We start from the raw sequence: 23,071 nt of genomic DNA on the forward strand, positions 1-23,071 counted from the left end.
TCCACTCTCTCTCTTTTTAATCAGTCAGGTGAACCAGGATGAATTCATTATATGACACCGAAGACAGAGCCTGCACCTCCTTTGTAGGATATGGGGTGAGAATGTGTGTTTCCAGGTAAACTGTCAGCTGAGCAGTCAAACACCGGCCGACCCAGACACCCGGTTTAAATACTATCTTATTAGCTTAAAATGAACCCGTTTTGTATCAAATGTCGTCTGACTCGGCCGGATTCAGGCCCATGACATTCAGGATGCTCTTTTCAAGCGACAGGTATTCATTGTAATCTTTCTGTAAGTCCGCCACCGACGGTCTCTCCTGCTGCTCGGGCTCCTAGGCACAAAAGGAAAAAAAAGTTGTTTGACAATGCCGGGTTTTGATGCACACACGCGGGATCTGTATCTGAGCGTTCAAAAGCCGAAGCGGCTTATATGTGGCGGGACGGGCGGAGTGGGGCAAATATGGACCGAACGGTAAAGTCAGCGATGCGCTCTACAGGAACCTGGTTTTAGGAGGAACCAGAAGCACCGGCTCACCTTGTTTGTACTGAGTAGATCCGTGTCCTTCTTCTGCTTTCCCCACTCCTTGTCCCGCTTCAAGAAATCCATCAGCGTGTTTTCCTCTTGCTCAAAGTACTTCTTCATGATGGTCTTCTGCCATGGGACAGAAGAACGGCGGTGAAACATCTCGTCCTCGTCGGCCCGAGTTCCCGAGAGCCCGCCTGTCTTACTTCGTTCCTGGAGGGGACGCAGAGGATCCTCGGTATTTCGAAAATACGGACCACTCCGAGATCATCTGCCACGGCGAGGAAATGCTGTCTGGCTGTGAGCACAGAAACATCTCGTGAACGACGGAAACCACGCAAGTGACGATGCCAGCGACGGACGAAGACGCTCCTGCAATCCAAGCTATGGATGGATGTCATGCCCGAAGGAACTCACAGGAGACGGTCCAGGGTTCGATGCAGGTGATCTTTGCGTTAGCGATGTGCGCGTAAACCAGAGCGGGCATGTGATGCTTCTCCAGCAGGTTCCACACGTCAATACTGCCGTCCTCTTTGCCGATAAAGAGCACGGCGGGTCGGGTCAGAGACCACGAGGCCACCGTGCACAACTGCTCGTAGCTGGGCGATATGTAGATCGGGCCGTCCTGCAAGTCAGTCGCCATTATTCAATATGTGTGTGTGCTCATAGCGACACTACACGCTGGTGTGTCCTGGCTCAGCTTGTGAAAAATGACCTTGGCTAATAGAAGACACGCAAAAAAAAAAAGTCACGCCATTTCCTGTTATGATAGCTCGCAGGCTAACGTCAGCCTTGCACAGAACGCCCGGATCCCCAGCAGCCCGTGCAGGCCGAGGCTTGTCCGGCATTGGACGGGACGATTTTAAAGGGAAAGCTGGGAATCCGATTCCGGCTCATCATTTTTTTGCACGCTTTCTTTCTATCAAGATGCTCATTTGAAAAGCAGCCAGCTGGACGGACTCGCCGCGGCGGCTGCAGGTCTCACCATGACTCCTTCCTTCCAGATGGCAAAGTTGGAGCTCCCGGCCAAAGAGGTCCCGGTCAAAATGATGTCTTTAAAAAAGGGCGATCGCTGGATCGTGTTCACCGAGCCGTGATGGATGCAACAACAATGAAGGGGCTTGGAACCTGTGGAGGAGAACGTCATATTTGACCGCTGATGAGAGTCGCCACATTCAGCAGGAGTGAACTCTTCTTAGTCGAAGAAATATTATCACAAGTTTATGAGGCTTATGATGTGATGCAGTCATTTAAACACGTTTACTGAAACTACTTTCCGCTCACTAGTTAGCTGTCCGACGTCGTCCTTCTCCAGTTTCCAGTCGATGTACACGATCTCCCCGTCCTGCGAGGCAAACATTCGCATGTCGGGCGCTTTTCAAATAAAACCGTCAGCCGTTTTGCTAAAACGCCCACGTTTCGCGGCGCGTGATGCATTTTCTGACACGAGCGTGCATCAGAGCGGCACCATAGCTTTGCGGATATTTAGCGCTATCTTCAGAAGCCTTCAGGCGCGTGGAAGATAACGCGAGGGTTACCTCTGTTCCAATGTAAATCTTGGTGTTGACGTCATCTAGCGGCGGGAGGGTTTTTCCCGACGGCGCTCTGAGCTGGCTGTAGTTTGGAATCCCTTCTCGCTCATGGCTGTCTCCTGTGACGGGCGGCAAGGAAACAATAGCTTTTCGGAGGATATCGGCTTTATGGGGGCACAAACGGAAAATTCTTTCGAGATACTTCCGACAGTCATGTTGACCAATACTACCAATACTACCAGGTAAATGGATATGTACGACTCAGAAAAAGGCCCCCAAGTGGAAATACAATGAACCAACAAATGAACCAACCTCATTATAAAATAGATGACGTGCCACGACAGTTCTGGAAGGTAAAGCGACGTTGTTATCTAGGGTAGCCTGCTTTTTGCAGAAATGTGACCGTCGACCAAAGGCAAACCGGAGGGAGGTTTGGAAGGGAGCCCTCCCGGAGGACGGGGACGAGGAGGACGGTCACAGGACGGAGATGGAGGGGGATTTTCAATTCAAAAGGGCCAGCTGTCAGGAACAACACACACACACACACACACACATACAGGAGGGACCAGCCCAGCCAAGTGTCAGTCTCCGCTACTGAACTCTGCAGGATTAGGTCTTGAAGGGGAGCTGTGATTAGCCACTGGTGTGAAATCCCAGCGGTACGCTGATATCAGACAGACGGCAGATGTGGACCTTGTTTCTCCATCTGGACTTGTTTCTCAAGCCATCGTGAAGGGAATGACGCAGCCCCTTGGCCGTGAAGGACGTCCGCTGTAGCTTTTAGGATGCGAGTGACTGAAAAGTAAAGTCCTAAAGCGGAATAGATAAGAGGCGGCTTTATGATCAGAAGGAATCCTGAGTTTCTGAATTGCAGATTATGATCAGTTGGATTTGTGATGATCTCCTTCAGCCGCCAGCCGGGTCGGCGGGATTCTTTCCCTTGAGTTTCCAGGGAAGATAAATTATCATCGCAATGGATACTTTTGAGTTTGTTTTACAGTTTTCTCATTCGTGATCTTATTTTTCCGGTCTTTTTCCGAGGGCACTCATCCAGCGGCCTGACAAGCATCGACTGCCATGAGGTGATTTGTGTTTCGGCAACGACTAAAAACCAATCTTGTCCTGTTTGTAACACCAGAGATACAAATGGCGTGTCACCGTCGTAACTGAACAAGCCGTGACGGCGACAACCTTAAAAGCCTTCGTGTAGACACTTGAGCGACGCGGTAACCGCTTGGGTCGGATGCAAAATGGCTGACAGCAGTTTACGCACCTGAGAACCAGATACTTTGTAAATGTTTGACAGTCACGCCTAAACAGATTGCGGCCGGCATTGAAACAACCTCCAGTTCTGTAAATCAAACCCGGGCGGCAGCACAAGACGTATTAATCACGCAGGGCGTCGTTAGAAACTAAAAACAGACCGCATTAGTGCCACCAAAATTGAGAGGATTTACCCTCTCGGTAACGTGTGTATTAATTCTAGAACCGCCAAAGCCGACTTACGGAGGTAAACCTTCGGCTGAACAAAGACGGGTCTCTTGTTGAGCGGCCAGGACATACGTTCATCCCTGCGCTCATCTTTGCAGATTTTATGCAAAGAGCTGACGGTTAGCACGGCTAATAGCCTCCTGCTACGAGCTAATTTTTCGAGGTATCGCTTCAATATGAAACCCGAGGCGAAGAGCCGAGCCCGTCCAAGCCGCGCCCCACCAATCACCGGGCTCAGACCACCAGAGAATCCAAAGATTCAAAACCGAGAAGCTCCCGGAGACATTTTGGAGAAATATGATGAAGGCGATCTCACACGCGCTTCATTCTTTCTCCTGAAATGAATATCAGGGTATCCAAGTGTTTTGCCGCCCTGACCTCTAACACTGAAAGGTGTCCCCTGTCCCCTACAAGCACCTCTAGCCCGAGGGAAAGCAACAGCTTCTAGATGCTCTACACAACCGGACATTTTGAGATAGCTTCATCTCCGAAGATGCTGTTTTCTTTGATTTTCTCACACATCGGTCACCACGTTGGGTCTCCATAGAATGGTGTGCAAACACCTCCTCGCCCATCAGTGCTCCCGGCGGGTCCAGATCAGATGAGTTGGGGAGATCTTTTGTGGACTAGACCTGCTTCTTAAGTGTTGTCTTTCCTACCGCAACTGCTGCTTCTATGAGATTCATGATTATTCCAACAGTACCGTAAACTTTAAGCTAGCAGCACGCGATACGACGACACAGCGATGATATGGAGAACATGCAGGTAGGCCATTTTAGCGTACGTTTCTGCAGGATTTCCTCATATATTCATGCATTTATGTCCACGTAATAAAGGTCATTGCCGGATAAACTGCGGTGAAACGTCTCACCTGTGTTACCGGTGCCGGCGTAGGGGTCGATGCTCAATTTCAAAGGGGAGTATTCTCCGCTGGAATCGGTCTTTGACAAGGAAATCTGTACACATGAGAGAGAAGACCCTGCTTAAGATCTATCTGACGTTACATTTAAAAGATAGTTTCTCCTCGGGCTCCTGCTTCGTTTCAGCTACAACAAATTACAAGTTGCCCCGTGATCCCGTTGTACCCTGAACATCGGTTTCCATGTCCGGTCCAAGTGTTTGAAGGTGTTGGGGATGCCGTACGGGGTCATCTGGGGCTTCTGATCCGCATTCTGCTTCCTCTCCGCCCCTGTGACTTTTGTCACTCTGATGTCCCAGAACATCAAGGTGCTTGACAAAAGCAGGAAGACAAATGACAAGTTGAACATGTGCATCCTCGCGAATCCGAAACGATCCTACGAATACGGTCCGTTTCAAACGTCCTACCAGAAAGCGCATTGCTCGACGAGCTACGACGAAGTCCTGATCTTCAGCGGAGAGGTAAATCTCCAAACGCATCAGCTAAAGTTTCCTTTTTTATTATTTTCTTTTACTTTCTGATCACCCCAAACCAGAGGGGGTTCGGCTTTTGTGGTCTGTTTTGATTTTTGTCCGTGTTCAGGGGTCTGGCACGTAAATCAAGTGTGCGCGTGCCGATTAAAATGCACAATTTGCTGCATTAAAACCCACTATAGTCCACCTGGATCAGGACTGACACTAACTTATCTTTGTATTCACGTTCGACAAAACAGGGTCAGACACATGAAACCGATGAATGCGCTCAGATCAAACAGGCCAACATCCACCGCAGCATCACAGCATTTTCATCTTTATTTTATGAATTACCAGTCGGGGGAGCACGTGACGAGCTGCACCGAGATGTTGCTCTGGTTCTCCACCGGCTGGCCCGTCCTGGTCACCTAGTCGGGGGAAGAGCGAGTTACAAAGTCAACAAACATCCATCAGGCTTAAGGTTGTTCACAGCTGATAGCAGCGAGCCAAGATACACGGGAGGATAACGTTCCCTGGGGCCACTTCCACGATGACCTCATTGTACTTATCCAGATGAGTCGTAGAAGTCGTGATTTATCGGTCTGTTGATTTATCACTGGGTGCGAAATGGAAGGGCCGTGTTTGGAAACCAAAGGACATTGAATTCATCACCCTTTCAACCAACACCAAACATCCTGGAAGATACGGACCTATACGATTAATTCAAAGATACGATCACAGATTCTTAACACGCGCTGATATGAAGTCGGAAAAATTGCGTCGTCCTGAAACTCGTGTTTTAGCCGTTTTGTTTTGACACGTATGGATCGTGTGAAGGTCAATTCAGCCGTTCTTTTTTTGTTGTTCTTGTCGTTAAGCTAAACACATTGTGAAGCAGATGTTTAGCGGTGAAGGTACCGAACTGGGTGAAAACAAACCCCCAACAGCCGCGACTCGCCGCTTTGTGTCTTCCATTCGTTCCGGGTCGGCGCAAAAGTTCATCGCTATCGGTCCCGCTCGCTGGTTGTGTTACTCGTGTGAATCGTCACCTCCCCTCGTTCGAGCTGACGGCCTTCACAGCTGCCGCTTTCATTTTCATTTGACTTTCAGACTCGGGTTGCAAAAAGTCCCCTTTTGATAAAGGATCGCCCAGGGAACTGGGCCAGGATTAGTGGTTTGTGCCGCTTCCGTAGATCGGAGAGAAAAGAGACTCTGGTGCTTGCAGTGTGACATGGACTCGGCCTCGGGGGCTTTGACGGCTCACTTTTAAAAGTAAAAACTGTGCTTTTCTTCCGATGTCACACATTTACCAAGATTGCGCTCACGCACCTGCAGTTGCACATTTATTTCCCGGTTTTGGAAAAACCGCCGCCGCACGTGTTTATAATTCAACGGTGCAACGGAACGGGCCTGTGCCGCCAACAGTCGTGACCGAAGTGCTTCCCATCCCATCCCAAGTCGGATTAAAACGGCACCGTCAGCCCGGAGTTAGATATGAACTTCATTAGGCGATGAACTAAAAGACCCCGGACCAACGGGGGAGTACATTCCCCCCGAATCCGCTTCTGCATCATTTGCGGTCGCGGAGAGTGTTTGCATTAGATAAGCTTCAAATCAAGCACATGGTGATGAATGTCTTGCTAAAAGCATGTATCGTGCGCACAATCAGACAGGGCCGCTTTCATAAGCGCACGTTAGCGTGTATATATGTAATCACAGCCTCCAGATAGGCCGAATAAAAGACCAAGTATCTTAATTCGGGCTCTTTGCGTCGTATTCCCGGTGGGGAAGAAGGGAAAGTACAGCGGAGTTGAGCCTGGCGTCGGTCGCTCCCTCGGCCTGGTCAGCCGTTCGCTCGCGTACCTCAAATGTTTGCGGCAGCCAGTGGACGTCTGTAATCGGTGCTTTGTGGCTGCTTTCCAGGGCAGACACGGCACTGTAGCGCAACACCGGGATCTTCTCCTTATTGTCATCCAGATCCTGATCGGAGTTTCAGACACAAGGCAAAACATCAGCACTGAGACGCAACAATGCCGGTCCAACAATTGGCAGTGTTAAGTATCCTCCTGAAACGCGAGATATTCGGGCAAGGACCTTCTTCACGCCGTCCGACTAACAACCGTACTTTCCTTCTCGGCTTATTTGGGTTCCGCACCCGTGGGTGACTTTGCACCGCGACGCGGCGGAAACACGGCACGCAGCCGCATGGGAAGATTTTAATTCTCTGTTCGTCTGATAAGGCGGCGACAGGTGGTGGAGTAGCGCAGCCTTCAACGCACTCCACAAAGAAATAACGGCGTGTTTGCACCGCAAACAGTGGGGAGGGCAGTGGTCTGATTTGCCAGTGTTATCTTCCACGAGGACAAACTATGGCGCTGAATTGAGGGCTTGTGTAACAGCTGGAGTATGTGGGCTGACGCTGTTGACTCTGGGAAATAAAGAGCAAACAAGGACAATGAGAATGGAGGCGAGCAGGAGAGGGGGAAAACAAAAGACAAGATGTGGGGAGAGGGATGGAAACAGCTGTTCCACGGCGGAGACAATAAAAACACAGCCAACGTGGACCGGCTGACAGGGGCATATGGCTATGTTTAAAAGACAGATCCGGGCCAGAGCGAGCGGCGGGGGTCAGTCATCCAGTTCGCCGTTTGTTCTTTTCAAACGGCAAACAGTGGACTTGACGTGCTCGCGCCGTTGCGAGATCCAACCCCAACCCTTCTGTCACGTATCATTACCCCTTTCGTCCATGCAGACTCCGCGAACATACCGCCGGACCAGAAGAGAACCCCTTTCTGCAGCGTCGCTGCTCTTTTGGACGTTTTCACTTCTTCGACCGTTTGAAAATCACTACGCATGCGGTAGATGCAGCCGCGGGAAAGCTCTCACGTGACCGTGTACCAGAGGGAAGAGGCACGTTTCGGCTTTCGAGGTTTATAAATATGAGGGGAAGAAATGGCGCAACAGCAGTTACACAGCTGCCGCTCGCTTTTTACCCCCAAACATCGGGACATTTTCCTTTCACTGTGAGGTCACATAATGATATAAACCTGCTCTGAAATTGACTTCTGGCACCGCCGCGTTTGCAGGATGGGTTTTGACAGCTGCGGCTAGCTTGAAAAGGACCATTAGGCCGCTGCATTCCCATCTAATGAAAGGGTGAGGACGAGGATAAAAACTCAGGAGTCAACGTATCATCATCCGGGGCCTTTCATACGGCAGCGGAGCAAAGCTTGTCTTTACGATAAATAGGCTTTTGACGAGTGAACGCGGACTCGAAAACAAACAACCCGACGTTATCTTTCGGAAGCGCTTCGGAGGACGGACGCGAGTACTCACAAAGATGTCGTCGTCGCTGGGATCGCTTTTACCGCTGGGCTGCAGGTGTGCGAAGTACGCAGAAATGTCCCACAGCACAACCTGACACACAGCAACGTCCTCGTCAGCGGAGATCGAAGTGCGATCACAGCGCACACACTTTGTCACATTGAAATGTTAGCTAAAAATTAGCGGTAGGTAGCGGCATGAGATATGAGCAGGCAGCACCTGGCCATTCACGCAGCCTCCAACAATAATATTTGGATCGGACGGGCAGAACTTGAAGGCAAGAATGTCGTCCGGGCACTGAAGCAACAACTGCAACACAGAAAGACACGGACAAAGAAAAGATGTCACGTATTGGATACGAGCACGTTTTCTTCAAAACGACGCCCTAGAAGTCCGGAGCGGAGTCTCTGTCTGACCGTCATGAGGGCAGTCGAGGTTGCGGGAGGAAGATCGATGTTCTACTGAAGATTACGTTTCATGTAATGAATATATTTATATCGGCGTAATGAGTCCGGCGTCGGCGGGCTTCTTCCGCATTCGCTCGGCAACGAAACACCAGAAACGTCCCGCTTTCCCGTAGAACTCTTATTACTTTTGATCGATCGGGTCGCTGCCTCTGACCGGCTCAGTTATTGATTGCATTCGATCGATAGATCGTCTCGAATTTTGCCAAAGCACGCGGCCATTTCTCAGGGGAGTGCGTCTTCGAGCAGACGCCAGGTGAGACGGATTGCGTATTTGCTCCGCAGCTGGCGGGGAGGCAGGGAGGGATAATGACATCGTCCGCGGAGGCTTTCGGTACCTGCGGATTGGAGATGTCGGTAAAGCTGTAGAAGAGAATGAGAGAAGGTCCGGAGACACGCTTCCCGGGCTCGTTCGCCTGCTCCTCTTTCTCCGTCAGAGCCACGGCGATCACACCTAGGACATGGAGCACATCTTCAGATATGCCGTTATCCACCTGTGAGGGATTTATACTGTACACACTGATTGTTCCCAAACCCTTACACTGTAAATCACAGATGATTACAAAGAGTATGAAAGGAGAGTTGGAGAAGACAGAGGCGAAGACAGGACCCAGAAGAGGTGAGGATTGTGGACGTTCCTCTTTGGCGGTGAGGAGCTACGGAGAGGATCAGGATATTACAACGACTGCATGCTTCTGATAATATACTGCTCAAAAAAATAAAGGGAACACTTGAACAACACAATGTAACTCCAAGTCAATCACACTTCTGTGAAATCCTAGTGTCCACTCAGGAAGCAACACAGATTCATTTTGACTTGTTTTAAGGACATTACATCAAAGTTGGATCAGCCTGGAGTTTGTTTTTACACTTTAATTTTGAGTGTGATTCCTAATCCAGACCTCCATGGGTTTATACAATTGATTTCCATTGTGTGATTTTGTTGTCAGCACATTCAACTGTGTAAAGAGCAAAGTATTCCATAAGAATATTTCATTCATTTAGATCTAGGATGTGTTTTTTAAGTGTTCCCTTTATTTTTTTGAGCAGTGTATATTGAAGTGAATTCGTGACCAGATTCTGCTGTAAGCGAGTGGGAATGCGCAACTGGAAACGCAAGAGGCTACGCTCCTGGAGATCGGGAGGAGTCTTCAGCAGCGGTGGTGGTTTATGTGTGTGTTTACGTTTCTACCGCTTTGTGTTCTGAGCACAGGGAGACAAGGACAGCGGCTGCGGATTGTTGCACTTTACCATAGATGGTGGGATGCCAGTTAATGCTGCTCACTTTTTTGTTGTGAGTGTACTCGCCGACGGTGAAGCTCAAGTAGAGCATCAAGCCTTCGGAGAGCTTCCCGGACCAGTCTCCGTCCTCGTCCGTGCCCAGAGCCTTCCAGTCGTCGGTGAACACGTTCATGATCTCCTCTTGCTGGAGGGCTTGGAGGAACCTGCGAAGGCGACGGTTCTCGTTTAATGTTTTCATCCCGGGGTTAAATCTTTTGAGCCGGGCGCTCGGAGGGGTTCCCTTTTGTCCATCGCATCTCCTCGCAATGGAACACACGTGACGGGACAAAAACACGGGTGTGAGGCAGGATCCGCTTCTTCATTTTGCATCATTGGACAGGTGAGTAAACCTTCATCTGTGACGGAGCGCATTCAGACTCTCCTCCGGGAGATCTTGAACGATCGTACCTGTGGCTTGTTGAATTGCAGAACTGCTTGAGGGTTTCAGACTGAAGGATGTTGGTTTTCTCCTCCTCGCTTAGCTCTGCGGGCACGTACTGCGTGAAGTTGTTCCTCAGGAACTTCCTGTAAAGGAGAGAGAGCGTAAATCGTAACCGGGCGGAGGATTTTACCGCGCGGGGAACATAAATCGGCGGAGGCTTGATGATGGAGTAGCTCAATACGCGACAACTTTCTCCGATCGCAAACAAACGGCTTGTGAGAAGCTTATCGTGGTTCCTCGTCGGATTTGAAAACGGCGAATAAACGGATGCACGCGTCTGTAATTGCCGGCACGTGTTACCACTGTGTCTGGGCGCTGCTGGTTCTCAGCTCGGGCACGGCCTGCGTCCCGCTGTCCCTCTGCATCTTCTTGATGTGGGAGCGGCCGTCCTCGTAGGAGGCACACTCCAGGAAGCCGTCCCTTGCGTCCGCGACATTGCGGTCCGAGAAAGAGGCCGGCGTCCCGAACTTCTGCCGCGCTCTGGAGAACTTGTACACGAGCTGGCGGAAGGAGACGGGATTAAAAGCGGCGCAAACACCAAAAGGAAGGCCATCTTTCAGAAAGCCGCGGTACCTTTTCTCTGGTCTCTTTCACAGATTCCTCATCCACCTCTCGCTCGCTCCCAAGAGACACCCACTCCTTGGGTTCCGGGGTCTTATTGGCCTCGCTGACGGCCGGCTCCGGGGACTCCGGCTCCGGCGGCTGCAGGCGGAACGCAAGCACAAACACTGTCGGTTCCTGACTTCATTGTCTGGAGACGAGAAATACCATTAAGCTACGAGAACGGACGGTGCAGTCGAAGGTCATTCCCCTTTTAGCGCTCTCATTTTCAATAAACCAAGGCTGAAATATGAACGTAAAGGGAACAATAGAACTTTCACCCCGGAACACATTGCCATCATATGACACACGTTACGTCAGAACGCCAGCAGAGGTTCTCCGTCGTCCGACTCGCGGTCTCCTCGTGGCAACCGGAAGAAAACCGAGTCCAGTCGCCGGAAGAAGACGATTTTGACGAGGATTATATCGCAACCCGTCTCAAGCTTACGATAAAGTATTTAGCGCTCGGTGCAATAAGCAGTGTACCGCTCTAATCGGTTCATGGCGGCAGCGTGGAGCAGGAGGTCGAGCAATCCAACATTCCCGGTCGGGAAAGAGCCCCGACTGCTTCCCTGCCACCTACTGCTTACGGTTCATCCGGGATGGCTTCATTGCAGAGAACCGGTTTCACCATGGGGATTAATAAAGGATCGGTTATTGTATTACTATTATTTTTATCATTGTGATGTGTCGGCCCTTACCCTGAGGATCCTGTCTCTGGCCTCCGGGGTCAGAACCAGGTAGAAAGCTTGGCCATAGGTAAAGCTCCTGTCAAAAACCAGGAGCAGCATCTCATCATCGGGGTAATCCTGTGAGCGGGAAACAAAGTTCACGGTGTTTGGTTGTTTCCATGACGACATCAGCGTCGTGGACAGTCATTACAGAAGCTGTACGACATCTTGATGCATATGATGGTAGAAAACCGTCCCCGGACCGACCCAACAAACGACGAGGAGAACCGGACTCACCGCCACGATCTGCTTCACGGGGCTGAAATCCGACACGCCGGCCCTGTTCCTGATGTCCTGCATGATGTCCTCTTTACTCAGCAGCTTGTACGGGTTCTCCGCCGTGACGTCCTCGTCGGCGACGCAGCCAAACAGCTCCTGGGTGGCGGATGTCAGGACCATGGGGAGGATGTCTTCAGGGTGATCTGAGAGGGAGGAAATGGCCGGCTTTAGCGAAACCTTCCCATTACATTACATTACATTGCATTTGGCAGACGCTTTTATCCAAAGCGACTTACAATAGAGGACATAGGGACTGCAAATACACTTGCAAATACACGATGCGCAGGAAATATACAGAACAGTAAGCTTGGGTTAGTGAGGGTTTTTTTTTTTTTTTTTGGACAGAGACACACAAACGTACACACACACACTGCATAGCCTAACTTGCTGCCAACCTGATCTGGGGCGTCAGCGCAGTAAAAAGTCCTCAAAGAGAAGCGTTTTTACCTGTTTCTTGAAGGTTGAGAGAGATGATGCTAGTCTTGTTGCTTCTGGGAGTTTGTTTCACCACTGAGGTAATAAAACTGAGACCAGTTTTGCCTGAGATCGCTTAGAGCGAGCAAAAGGTCCTGCTAATAGGTTTGAATTAGAGGAACGCAGCTCTCTGCCGGGAACAACGCATTTTCTTTTCGGTGAAGCCGTTGATGTACGACGGCTGCATACGCGCACGTTTTAAATAGCTATAGGTATCACAGCAATCTTCCAATATCGTTGATCGTTGTCACCCGACACTTTCGACGTTCTGGACAATTAAAATCGACCCTCACCCTAAAAAACCTTATAAATGCGTCTATATTTATCTTCTTCATCTGTGGTCGGCACGGCAAGTAGTCACCCGCCTCCATCTAACCTTCTCCCCTCACACCAACTAACTTCCTGTCCTCCTCTCCGGTCTTCCTCCGACCTCAGCATCCGTCCACCCAGATCTTCTCATCCCTCCTCGGCCCGTGTCCGAACCATCTCGGCGTGACTTTATCTCCGGAACATCGAACGATATTGAAACCGGATATTACACAAGCGGTGTAATGGGAGGTGGAACGGTAGCCGGATCACTGACACACGGTGTGTGTGTGAGTGCTAAGAAGAAGAGATGGAGATGATGATGGGCCCGCAGAAATCGACCGGTTTTCGGACCGGTCCGCTCCACGCTCTGACACGGATTCCCGCCCGGCCTTTGCGATCAAACGGCGCCTAGCGCCTCAGATCCCGCGGCCGCCCCTCCCTGCAGGGCGGACCACCGCACAATATCACAGGATGAAATACCATCCTCATGAATGTCCAAACGTACTCGTTTTTTTTGTTTGTTTTTCTTTGCCGAGGGGTGGGGTCGGTATCCTTTTCCTCTCGGCCGGTGACCGCTAGGCGAGAGAAAACAGAGCGCGCGTTGTGACGAGAAGGTTTTTCCGAATGCGAGCGGAAACCCCGTGCAGTTGGCGGGGTCGTGGACGCTCTCTTCTTGCCTCAAGGTTGCTGAGGAGTTCCAGGGAATGCTAAAGCGCAGCTCGAGTAGCCACTCCCTGGCCGGGTGTGTCGCCTTTTCTGCTCACACCGAGTAGACTTCACAACAAATCACCGGCGTGGAAAGTCACACCCCTTATTTCTTAGTTATGCCACAGCTAGGGCATTTATTCACGACATTTCTCGCGGAGCGGGACCGGATCTGCTCCGGAGAGCCATCTGCCAGGGCTGCCTTGGACTTTCCGGGGTCCTGCTTCCGAACACACGTACGCCAACTCGAAATCGACGTTTTTCGAGCCCGTGACGAGAGCTCGGCTGCGTCAATCCAGCCAATCCGCGGGAAAAGATATGCCGGCGACCCGCATTTGACCGAAAGCCGGTTCTCATGGCCTCTGTGATGAAAGCGACCCGGACCTTGGCAGAGGATGGGGAGCTGAGTCGGAGCGTTTCCGAAGGGGACGCAACGCAACACTCACGCCGACATCGCCGGGATCTTCCCCGCTTCAGCGTTACGTACGCAATGTTTAGTTCCAGCCAACAGTCACAATCGTGGGGAGAGCTTTTAAAAACCAATATACGCGGATGGAAAAGTACATTCCAGACGCATTAGATCAGTTGCTTGAAATAGTGCACCTTAATTCCACTTAATATTGAATTGTTTAGAAAAGATAAGATGAGATAAACGGCTCCTTTGTCCGTGGGGAAATTCACAGCGGCGGCAAGGACATTAAGGACTGATATGAAGCGATATAAACACGCACGAGCATGTTCGCCAATGTATATTTTACAAGTAATGACTGCCGTGACCAGAAAATACAAAACAATAATGGTTGACGTTATCAACCAGAACATAAACAACGTGTTCTCGGCGTAAACAACGATTGCACACGTACGTCAGATGACATGGTCAGATTGCAAACGGAGAGGTTTTCTCACATATGCTTATTTTGTCTGACGGCATGGATGATTCGGTGAGCCGGGCCTACGAACACTTCTTTGTCATACAGTTCTGATGTAATTCAGGGTGTTTGGCTGCAACGTTATGTTCCATTTTCAGAAAATACACGCATATATACGGAAAATATGGCAAAAAACAGTGTAGAAGAAAAATGTTATTTGAACGACAAACTGTTCTCTCACCTGGCTTTTCAGGTTCGGGTGATGGGATCTTCTTTTCTGCGTGGGGAAAATTGAAGTTGATGAAAGTCCGACCATGTGGGAGCCAACAGCAACATCCCATAATACTCAAACACTCACCTTTTTCTTTCCCTTTCTTCTTGCCTGCACCCTTTTTTTTCTTCGGGGCCATCTTGGCTGTTCAGGTTAACTTTAAGACCCCTACAGAAAACACACAAACACACACACACTTAGAGAGCCCAAGCAATTCTTTTTAATGGCGATGGCGCCACCGTGTGGCGGTTTCCCGCAACACCAGCAAAGCAGACGGTTGAGATAAAGGGAGATGTTGAGCACTTTGCACAAAAAAAAACAAGAGTTTGCAGGCGGGTTTACGGGGAAATCCTGCCAGTTAAAGATGAAACTGAATAACTAATAACGACATCAATCCAGCTGAGCGTCATTAATTAAGGATGTACAGATCTTCCCATGTACCTCTTCGATCGTTTCGTCCTTTCAGGAGTCCTAAGAGTTTCCTTCGGGAGCTAAAGTGGGCATATTCGTCCGGTAACTCCGCCGGTGTGCGGGAATTCGCCGTCCAGCCCCGGCTGTGTTTGGTTTCCATGGTGACAGGAGAGCCAATATGGCGGCCATGCGTGACCGGGTTGCTCAAGCAAATACAATTATACTGGAAAGACACGCTGTACAATAATGTGGAAAAAATAGATGTGTGCTGCATTGCAACAAATTCCTATTTCACAGGGACTGGTTTGAGAGAAGTTTATGATCAGTAATTGAATCAATGGATGACAATGGTTGTCTTTGAGATTACGAAGTATTCTTAACTAAACACTGCTTTTGAGCTTTCCAAAAACATAATAATGCCCCAAGCCATACAACCATAATTATTACCTTCAGCGTTACTCCAGAGAATCTCAATTCTGGACACAAAATGCAGCAACTCTTTTATTAAAAAGTGTTTAACACAGAATTTATTTCCCGGAAGTCAAAACAAAAATGATGTTTGAAATAAATTTGATCAGGAATCGACCCCCGTAGCAAAAGAGGCTCACTTTAAAATGACAAATAATAACATCTAGCCATCTAAAGAATTATTCAGGTTACGCTTTAATATCGAAGATAACATTTGTACATTTTGTGAAGACAATATTGAAACCACAGACCATATATTTTACTCATGTGGAAAAGTTTTTTTTTTTTCCATCATCACCATTTCTCTCTCAAGAGATGATATAACATTTGGTTTACGTTTCGGAAAAGAAAGAGATGACCTCTGTGTCATGGTCATTTTAGGTTTGGCCAGGTTCTTTGTACACAAAATGAGAATACCAAAATGTTCCCCCAATTTTACAGTCTTTAAAAACGATTTTGAATGATATAAAAACGCCTTTAACACTTATATAAAAATACAAAAAACAAAAAAAAGTACAATTTTATGAATGATATTCCCTTAGATCCAATGAGATAATTACATATTGTATTCCCCTTGACATTTTTTTTTTCTTTTTTCTTAAAACCATTATAAATTATAAATTGTTTCTCACAGGCCTTTACTCTTGTTTAATCTTACAGTTACCTGATTGGATACAAAATAAGTCTTTTTATTTCCTCATGCCTGTTAAATGTCACTGATGTACGACTGAAGCCACGTTTGTTTGTTTATATTTCTAATTGCTTATACTTGAGGTTCAATAAAGGTTAAAATAAAGGCCGGTACAGCTAGCAAGGCTAACGCCTGCTAGCAGCGGTGATGCTAACATCTGCTAACAGTGCTGATGCTAAAGTTAGCCTGCAGTGCCGATGCTAACGGAAGCTCGGAGGACAGAGGCACCTCAAAAAAATGTTTTTTTTCTAATTTTGTGGGTATATAAGCTTCGGTTTCTCTCATTATTATTATTTGCCAGATGTCTGACAGAGTTCATCATCCAGCCTGCTTCCCCTTTGTGACATCATGGCTCCCCCTTTGTGACAATGCCTTCCCCCTTGACATCAGTACCCTCCGCAGGGACACTTTACACTTTACAATGCTTGGAATTATTTTCTAAAAGAATGAATAAACTTCACCATGAAACAGACGATTAAAATAAAACGAAGAATAATTAGACAGTAACTGAAGGAGTTTCAGGTCATTCTCAAGTTAGCAAAGGCTACTCATCTTTGAGATGTAGGTAAACTAATAAAAGTAGAAATGGAATTAGCGATTAATATTATTCATTATCATGGCAGTCTTCTGAAAGAAAAGATGAAATAATAGAATTTGTGATAAAACGTTTCAAAGAAAATGAAATAAGATCCTAAAAAAAAACACTGATCTGGATGAAAAATTCATTCTCTAATCTTGAAACCCGATAGGCTGTTTTCCAACCCAAATTTTTTGAGTGTCCACCAATATGTTAATTTCAAATGTACTTAATTTATGAAACTAAAGTTTTGATTTTATTTTGTTTGTGTGATTTTTCTCAAGTAATCTCAAAGGTTCGACACATTTGAGCCATTTCTGTTTTGAGCTTCCCTCTATGGAGCCGGGCCGAGCGGCGACTGACAGGTTCAAGAGCCAATCGGATTCCGTCTGTGATGACATCGCTGTTGTGTCATCGCTGCAGTTGAACCTGCGGTAAACAGGTTGAGGAGCTTCCTGGAAAAAGAGCTCACTTTCCAGAGTTTATTCCAGAAGGAAAAGGCCGAGAACATTTGATCATGTGAAAACAAGGAGCGGAAAGAGGACTGGACCGGTACTCACAGGTGTGGACAGCTGGACGTTGCGATACTCAGGTGAGTCCCTTGGTCACCGGGTGCTTTTGTACAACTTTTAGACAACTTTTAGACTGGAAGAAAGTCAAAAATGACAGATTGTTTCACCCGGAGGGCGGAAACATGAGGTTTTCATCACGATCTGTCAGCTGAACTAGGTGTCCTCAGTCACGAGTTCAGGCAGACAGACGGGTAGAGGCAGCGAGCTGCGCAGTAAATTGCCTTCCAGCCAATCTGTTACAATTTCAAATGTCACATTTCCAAAAAAGAGCAAGTGTTTATGTCATTATAATATTATTATGATATAATTCATATTCAAGTGATTCCCCACATTTTCAGGTAACACCTTGGCCAATTAACCAGATGCTTGGTAGATCGTGAAAATCACTTCCAAACTTCTGCTTTCTTATACTGAGGTGGTTTTACTGCTGAGTTGAGTTTATTTTTATTCCCCGAATATCCGTATCGCTTTGATTTGGGTAATTTACGATCAAATGTAATCTTTGTATTTGCAGAATCTCCTCTTTAGGAAAAAATGTCTTCTCTTTAGATCAGACCGGGTCGCACCTAGGCCGCAATAATTTCCCTGTCCCATTCGCACAGCCAAGTGTCGTTTCGCCATGGCCGCAACGGAGGAACGCGGTGTCTGGTGTGAGGGCCAGCAGCATCAGGACCGCCGACAGCCCGACGAAGTGGAATGCCTCCGCAGAAAAATCAAATTCTACTTCATGAACCCCTGCGAGAAGTACCGCGCCCGCGGGCGGAAACCATGGAAACTCGTCCTGCAGATGATCAAAATCGCCATCATTACTATCCAGGTATATCCACATGCGACTTGATCACAATTTAAAGGTTCGCACCCTCCTTCAAAGACCTCTGTGACCTCCCGCTCAGCTGGTGTCGTTCGGTCTGAGCAACCAGATGGTGGTGACGTTCAAGGAGGAGAGCCTGATGACATTCCGGCACCTCTTCTTGAAAGACTACGCGGACGGGAGCACGGACACGTATGCTCTCTACAGACAGGCGGATGTTTACGATCACATCGATTTCGTCGTTCACCAGGTAACCGGTTCATTTTGCCCTTTTCGTTTAGGGTACGTATCTCCGTCTGCCTCGGGGTCACGGTAAATCATTGCAGCGAGTTTATAGCGCTGCAGGATCATGCGGTCGAGTAGCCTGACCGGGAAGGGTGGGACCCTGGTACCGGACTTTAGACGGCTCTCGTTTGGTCACTCGAGGCGCTCTTATCTTATCAGATATCAGATGGGCCAATTTGCATTGAAAAAGAAACCGTTGGGTTTCTGAATGAACTCATTATCCAATTGTGGGGAGGTAAATCCAAAAATTAAGGGGCTTTTTAAAAACCTGCAAACTCCGTCTGACCATCTCTGCAAATACTGCATCCGTAGTACACTCTCAAAGCATATACTGCATCCGCAGTACTTGGTCTAAGCAAATACTGCATCTGCAGTACTCTATCCAAGCAAGGGTATAGGAGTTGTACCCTGCATGAGTAAATACCGGGTCCGTAATAGTCTTTCCAAGTAAACTCTGCACCTGCAGTACTCAGTTCAAGCAAATACTGCATCGGAATCACCATGTTCAACCCGTTAAGTTTCCAAAAGGCACAACTTACTTGGGTTTAAACGAGATTTCGCCTTCTGATTTCCAGTACGGACTTCTGCACAACACCACGGTGGGGAACCACGAGTACCAGAGGCGAGGCTCCGTCTTCTCTCCGCTGAGACTCTGTCAGAACTTCTACAGTAACGGGACCATCTACCCTGAGAACCAGACTTTTGAGATTGACACACAGGTCGACTCCGGTGAGATTTGATTTGAAAGGGATAAACTGGCGATGGACTCGTAATAAGCTCGACCTGACGGACGGATGATTGTGAACGTCCACAGAATGCGTGGACGTTTATCCCGGACAGCAGGTGCCATTACAGGAAACGCTTCCTCGTTTCGAACTGCATTTCAAAAGGTACTCCATGATCGTGATCTAAGAGTTGTGGGACAGGGATGCCTCCTGTGCGCCTTGCGCAGTGAAAACGAGAAAACAAAAAGCGCGGAGAAGTGCTCCGGACTCGCGAGCGTTCGGCGGGTTGCGGCCGATGGCTGGGGGGTCGTCGGTCCGACCCCGCACGAGGACGTTTGTCACCCGTGTATCTGCTTTGTTTTCCAGGCTGCTCACCGTCCAGATTTCGTTTGTCCTCAAAGCCATCAACTTACAGACCGTCAGACACCGCGAGCTGCCCGACTGCTACGACTTCGGCATCGTTGTGCGTCGACGGTTTCAGATCACATCACACACGGCCGCGGCTCGTCCGATTCCTCTTTGCCACCTTTAAGAGGACAAGAACGCGGCAGTAGAGAGGACACCTTCAGTACATTTGATGAAGTCGCATATAAAGTTTATCTCGTGAACTGCCTCGTAATTACGTAATCTCCGCGAAACAGATCACGTTTGACAACAAGGCCCACAGCGGCAGGATAAAGGTGGAGCTGGAGAACGACGTGGACATCAACGAGTGCAAGGACTGGAAAGTGAGCGGAGCGTGTAAGCTTGCGGGGCGGATCGGCCTGAGAAATGAGCCGTCCTGCACGGGTGAGCGCTCCATAGTATTCTTTGTTTTCTCAGACGCTGAAAGCATATACCTGACTGTGGTGTTTGACTGCCTCATCATCATCACGTGCATCACATCCTCCGCCCTCTGCACGCGCTCAGTGGTCAACGGCTTGCAGCTGCAGTTTGTGAGTAGAGACACTTGCGCGGACCTGAAAACCGCTAGGAGGTTTAAAAACAAACTCAGATGACTGGAATATTTGCAAAGCGGGACCCCGAATGAGAGAAGAATGGCAAGTTATTGAATGAAATCTTCCTTACGTGTCGGGGAAATTCCTCGCGTTTCACAACCTGCCCGAAAACACCCATGAAGATTGTGGTTTTATAAACAATACCTTGTTGTATTCTTGTTTTCCATTCCCTTGAACTGGACGCCCACTTCAGGAGTACACGCTCCACTGCAGGAAGCACGCGGCGAAAGAGGTCCCGTGGTCGGACAGGCTGGAGTTCCTTAACGGCTGGTACGTCCTGATCATCGTCAGCGACACGCTGACCATCGTCGGCTCCATTCTCAAGATAGAGATTCAGACAAAGGTGCGAGCAATTTGGTAGATCCGTGTCAGACGTTACATTTCAACCACCACAACGCTCTGCGTTTACTTGGACGTCGCGCACGTCCGCTGTTCTTCGTAGGTCCTCACCAGCTACGATGTCTGCAGCATCTTCCTGGGCACCGGGACCATGTTCGTCTGGATCAGCGTCATCCGCTACATGGGCTACTTTCGGAAGTACAACGTACGACCCCATGACCGCGCACGCACTTCGTACTTTGTCTGTTGAGCCTCACTGTACATGAACGTTTGCAGATCCTCATCCTCACTCTGAGGGCGGCGTTCCCGAACGTCATCCGCTTTATCTGCTGCGCCGGGATCATCTACCTGGGTTACTCTTTCTGCGGCTGGATCGTCCTCGGCCCGTACCACGAGAAGGTCAGCAGCGATGCTCTTCTTCGTCGTGAGTTTCCCGCTTCGCATTCAGATGCACCGCCTTCAGACTTCTGCTGTTGTTTTGAAGTTCCGGGAGCTGAACACGGTGTCAGAGTGTCTGTTCTCGCTCATCAACGGGGACGACATGTATCCCACCTTCAAGAAAATGAGGCAGAAGAGCCAGCTGGTCTGGATCTTCAGCAGAGTCTACCTCTACACTTTCGTCTCGCTCTTCATCTACATGATCCTCAGCCTCTTCATCACCATCATCACTGACACCTACGACACAGTCAAGGTGGGCCTTTACTCATTTTCAAACTTGCTCTCGGCCCGAGTCGGGATGCGGTGAGCCGAGCCGCTGTCAGCCTTTCATTTGATATCCAGCAGCAGCAGCAGCAGAGCGGCGTTCCGGCGTCAGACCTCCACAGATTCCTGTCAGAGTGCAAATATCCTCCAAACTCCGGGGTGTACAGACTCAACACAAGCAGCTGCTGCTTCAGCAGCTGTATGAGCAGGTGGGTCCCAGGTTGACGTTAATCTCGCTCGCAGAGGGCTCGTCTCTGTCAGTCGTACCGAGCTGCTGCCAAAAGGGCTGGTGTGCGGGAGGGCGCGAGGAAATAGCACTTTATCACAACTGAAAAACTATTTTCTGTCTTTCTAAAAATCAAACATTTTAGTGCGAGACCGTTCTTATGTTTCCCCGATGAGACGAATCCGTTGCGTTTCACCGGAGAGCCAACTCTCCCACACACGTCTCCCACTTATAACCGAACATGTTCACGTGACAGCGTGCACACACCAGGTGGATCCGATAGTTTCCTGGTGACAAAAGCACCGCAGTTACCCAAAAGCAGAGCTCAAATTCAGCCCCGAAGAGGCGCGGCGGCCCGGCGCCCTCCTCCTCTGTACACTCTACCAGAGATCTTATCAGAACATCACCACTAGATGTCAGTGAACGCCACAAACAGCAGTTGGGCTGGGAAAAAAAAAAAAAAACCTTCTGTCCTCTCTTTAGGTACAAGAGGCACGACGACCATCTGACCTCGGAGGCGTGACACACTCCCCTGCCAGCTCACCTCAGGGTATCTGGTGATTTCCCGAGGATACGCGACACCTGGTAACTCCTGTCAACGGGCTCGTCGTCAAATGTGATCCAGGTCGGCACGCTGTAGATAAATAACTGAGGTTGAATAAATGCGTTTCAATGTCAATGAGATTTATTTCTCCGGTATCGGGAGAACTTAACAGTATAAAAAAAAAGCTAAAAACAAGTTTTATCTGAATCAAGCTGGTCTCCCGTAAAGCAAAAAAGAAGAAATATCCCATTATCAGCTCATGGCAGTTTTTTTTGTTTTTTTTTTAACGGTACATGAAGGTACCAACATTGGTGATCTTTAAGTGTGTGAAAGGGGTGGGTCCTCTGAAAACGCGAGGATTCAGAGAGCTGAAACTCTTCCTGGACTCCATGGGATCCTCCACCTCACTGATTGCTCGACCTGAGATATTAGCTTCACTCGTTTTTGGCCCGTCAAATGGCAATGAAGATTTAAAAAAAAAAAAAAAAAGGGAATGAAAAGCGATAAAAAAATGACAGACGTCACTGGTCGGGAGATCCCGGTGAGTCACTGGGGTAGAAAAGGAGGCGGATCTGCCAGGTGGCTCGGCGACTCAAGCGTACACCGTTTGCACGGTCGGTCCCGAGGCCTCGGCGCCGGAGGCCCAATCTGCTCCGAGAGGGGGGGCGGCGAGCTGAGGGCGGAGCCGCTGACTCAGTCCGGCTTGGACTGAGCCACACCAGAGGGCGGGAGAACCCGCTGTTCCTCCATCCTGTTGGACTGAGAGCGCAGGATGAGGCTGAAGAAGTCCTCGTCGGGGACGGTGGGTCCACGGGAGACGTCGGGGGGAGCGGCGCACCTCTGGTCGTTCAGCCTGGAGCCCTGGAACGTATAAACACAGCCCGATGTTTACGTTTGCCTTCGCAGACGCGACGATAGGCCAGCAGCGCTTGGTCTTCACGGTAGATCGCCCGGTGGCTGCTAAAGCTTCACTGCCTCCGTCACTCTGGCAAAACGCCTCGATTCGCTGAGCGTCCCGTAACACTGGAACCTTGACGTATGAGTGCACCAAATTAAG

At 49.0% G+C, this 23,071-nt stretch overlaps 3 protein-coding genes across 7 annotated transcripts in view; 1 reads left to right on the forward strand and 2 right to left on the reverse strand.

The window, feature by feature from the left end:
- On the reverse strand, nucleotides 1-20,473 carry dnai3 (dynein axonemal intermediate chain 3). Its single transcript, XM_086162498.1, has 23 exons — nucleotides 20,348-20,473; nucleotides 14,753-14,833; nucleotides 14,636-14,671; nucleotides 11,996-12,180; nucleotides 11,729-11,836; nucleotides 11,001-11,129; nucleotides 10,728-10,927; nucleotides 10,394-10,510; nucleotides 9,956-10,149; nucleotides 9,043-9,158; nucleotides 8,460-8,549; nucleotides 8,253-8,333; nucleotides 6,780-6,896; nucleotides 5,271-5,344; nucleotides 4,631-4,775; nucleotides 4,417-4,501; nucleotides 2,061-2,173; nucleotides 1,807-1,867; nucleotides 1,508-1,650; nucleotides 940-1,147; nucleotides 729-820; nucleotides 535-651; nucleotides 1-331 (listed from the first exon to the last, which is right to left on the reverse strand). The coding sequence occupies exons 2-23, from the start codon at nucleotides 14,802-14,804 to the stop codon at nucleotides 206-208; spliced, it is 2,589 nt and encodes an 862-aa protein (XP_086018624.1). The 5' UTR covers nucleotides 14,805-14,833; nucleotides 20,348-20,473; the 3' UTR covers nucleotides 1-205.
- mcoln3b (mucolipin TRP cation channel 3b) lies at nucleotides 17,245-22,149 on the forward strand. Of its 2 annotated transcripts, none has more exons than XM_086162495.1 (14): nucleotides 17,245-17,404; nucleotides 17,987-18,201; nucleotides 18,278-18,445; nucleotides 19,056-19,209; nucleotides 19,295-19,370; nucleotides 19,572-19,668; nucleotides 19,847-19,946; nucleotides 20,028-20,140; nucleotides 20,397-20,546; nucleotides 20,646-20,747; nucleotides 20,819-20,941; nucleotides 21,027-21,233; nucleotides 21,323-21,453; nucleotides 21,954-22,149. In XM_086162495.1, exons 2-14 carry the CDS (start codon nucleotides 18,004-18,006, stop codon nucleotides 21,991-21,993), a joined length of 1,659 nt encoding a protein of 552 aa, XP_086018621.1. In that variant the 5' UTR covers nucleotides 17,245-17,404; nucleotides 17,987-18,003; the 3' UTR covers nucleotides 21,994-22,149. The 2 variants fall into 2 exon arrangements, with proteins under 2 accessions (XP_086018621.1, XP_086018622.1); XM_086162496.1 differs by having other exon boundaries at nucleotides 21,326-21,453.
- LOC147225514 (G protein-signaling modulator 2-like) overlaps nucleotides 22,141-23,071 on the reverse strand; it is a 14,292-nt gene continuing 13,361 nt past the window's right edge. For all 4 annotated transcript variants that reach the window (XM_086162493.1, XM_086162492.1, XM_086162491.1 and 1 more), the window contains exon 15: nucleotides 22,141-22,875. In XM_086162493.1, the coding sequence (XP_086018619.1) occupies nucleotides 22,708-22,875 (168 nt within the window). In that variant the 3' untranslated portion in view covers nucleotides 22,141-22,707. The remainder of the gene's footprint in view (nucleotides 22,876-23,071) is intronic.

Source organism: Fistularia commersonii, chromosome 16 (genome assembly GCF_037954325.1).
Source record: "Fistularia commersonii isolate RoL2024-O1a breed Wild chromosome 16, RoL_Fcom_v1.0, whole genome shotgun sequence".
Classification (NCBI taxonomy): domain Eukaryota; kingdom Metazoa; phylum Chordata; class Actinopteri; order Syngnathiformes; family Fistulariidae; genus Fistularia; species Fistularia commersonii.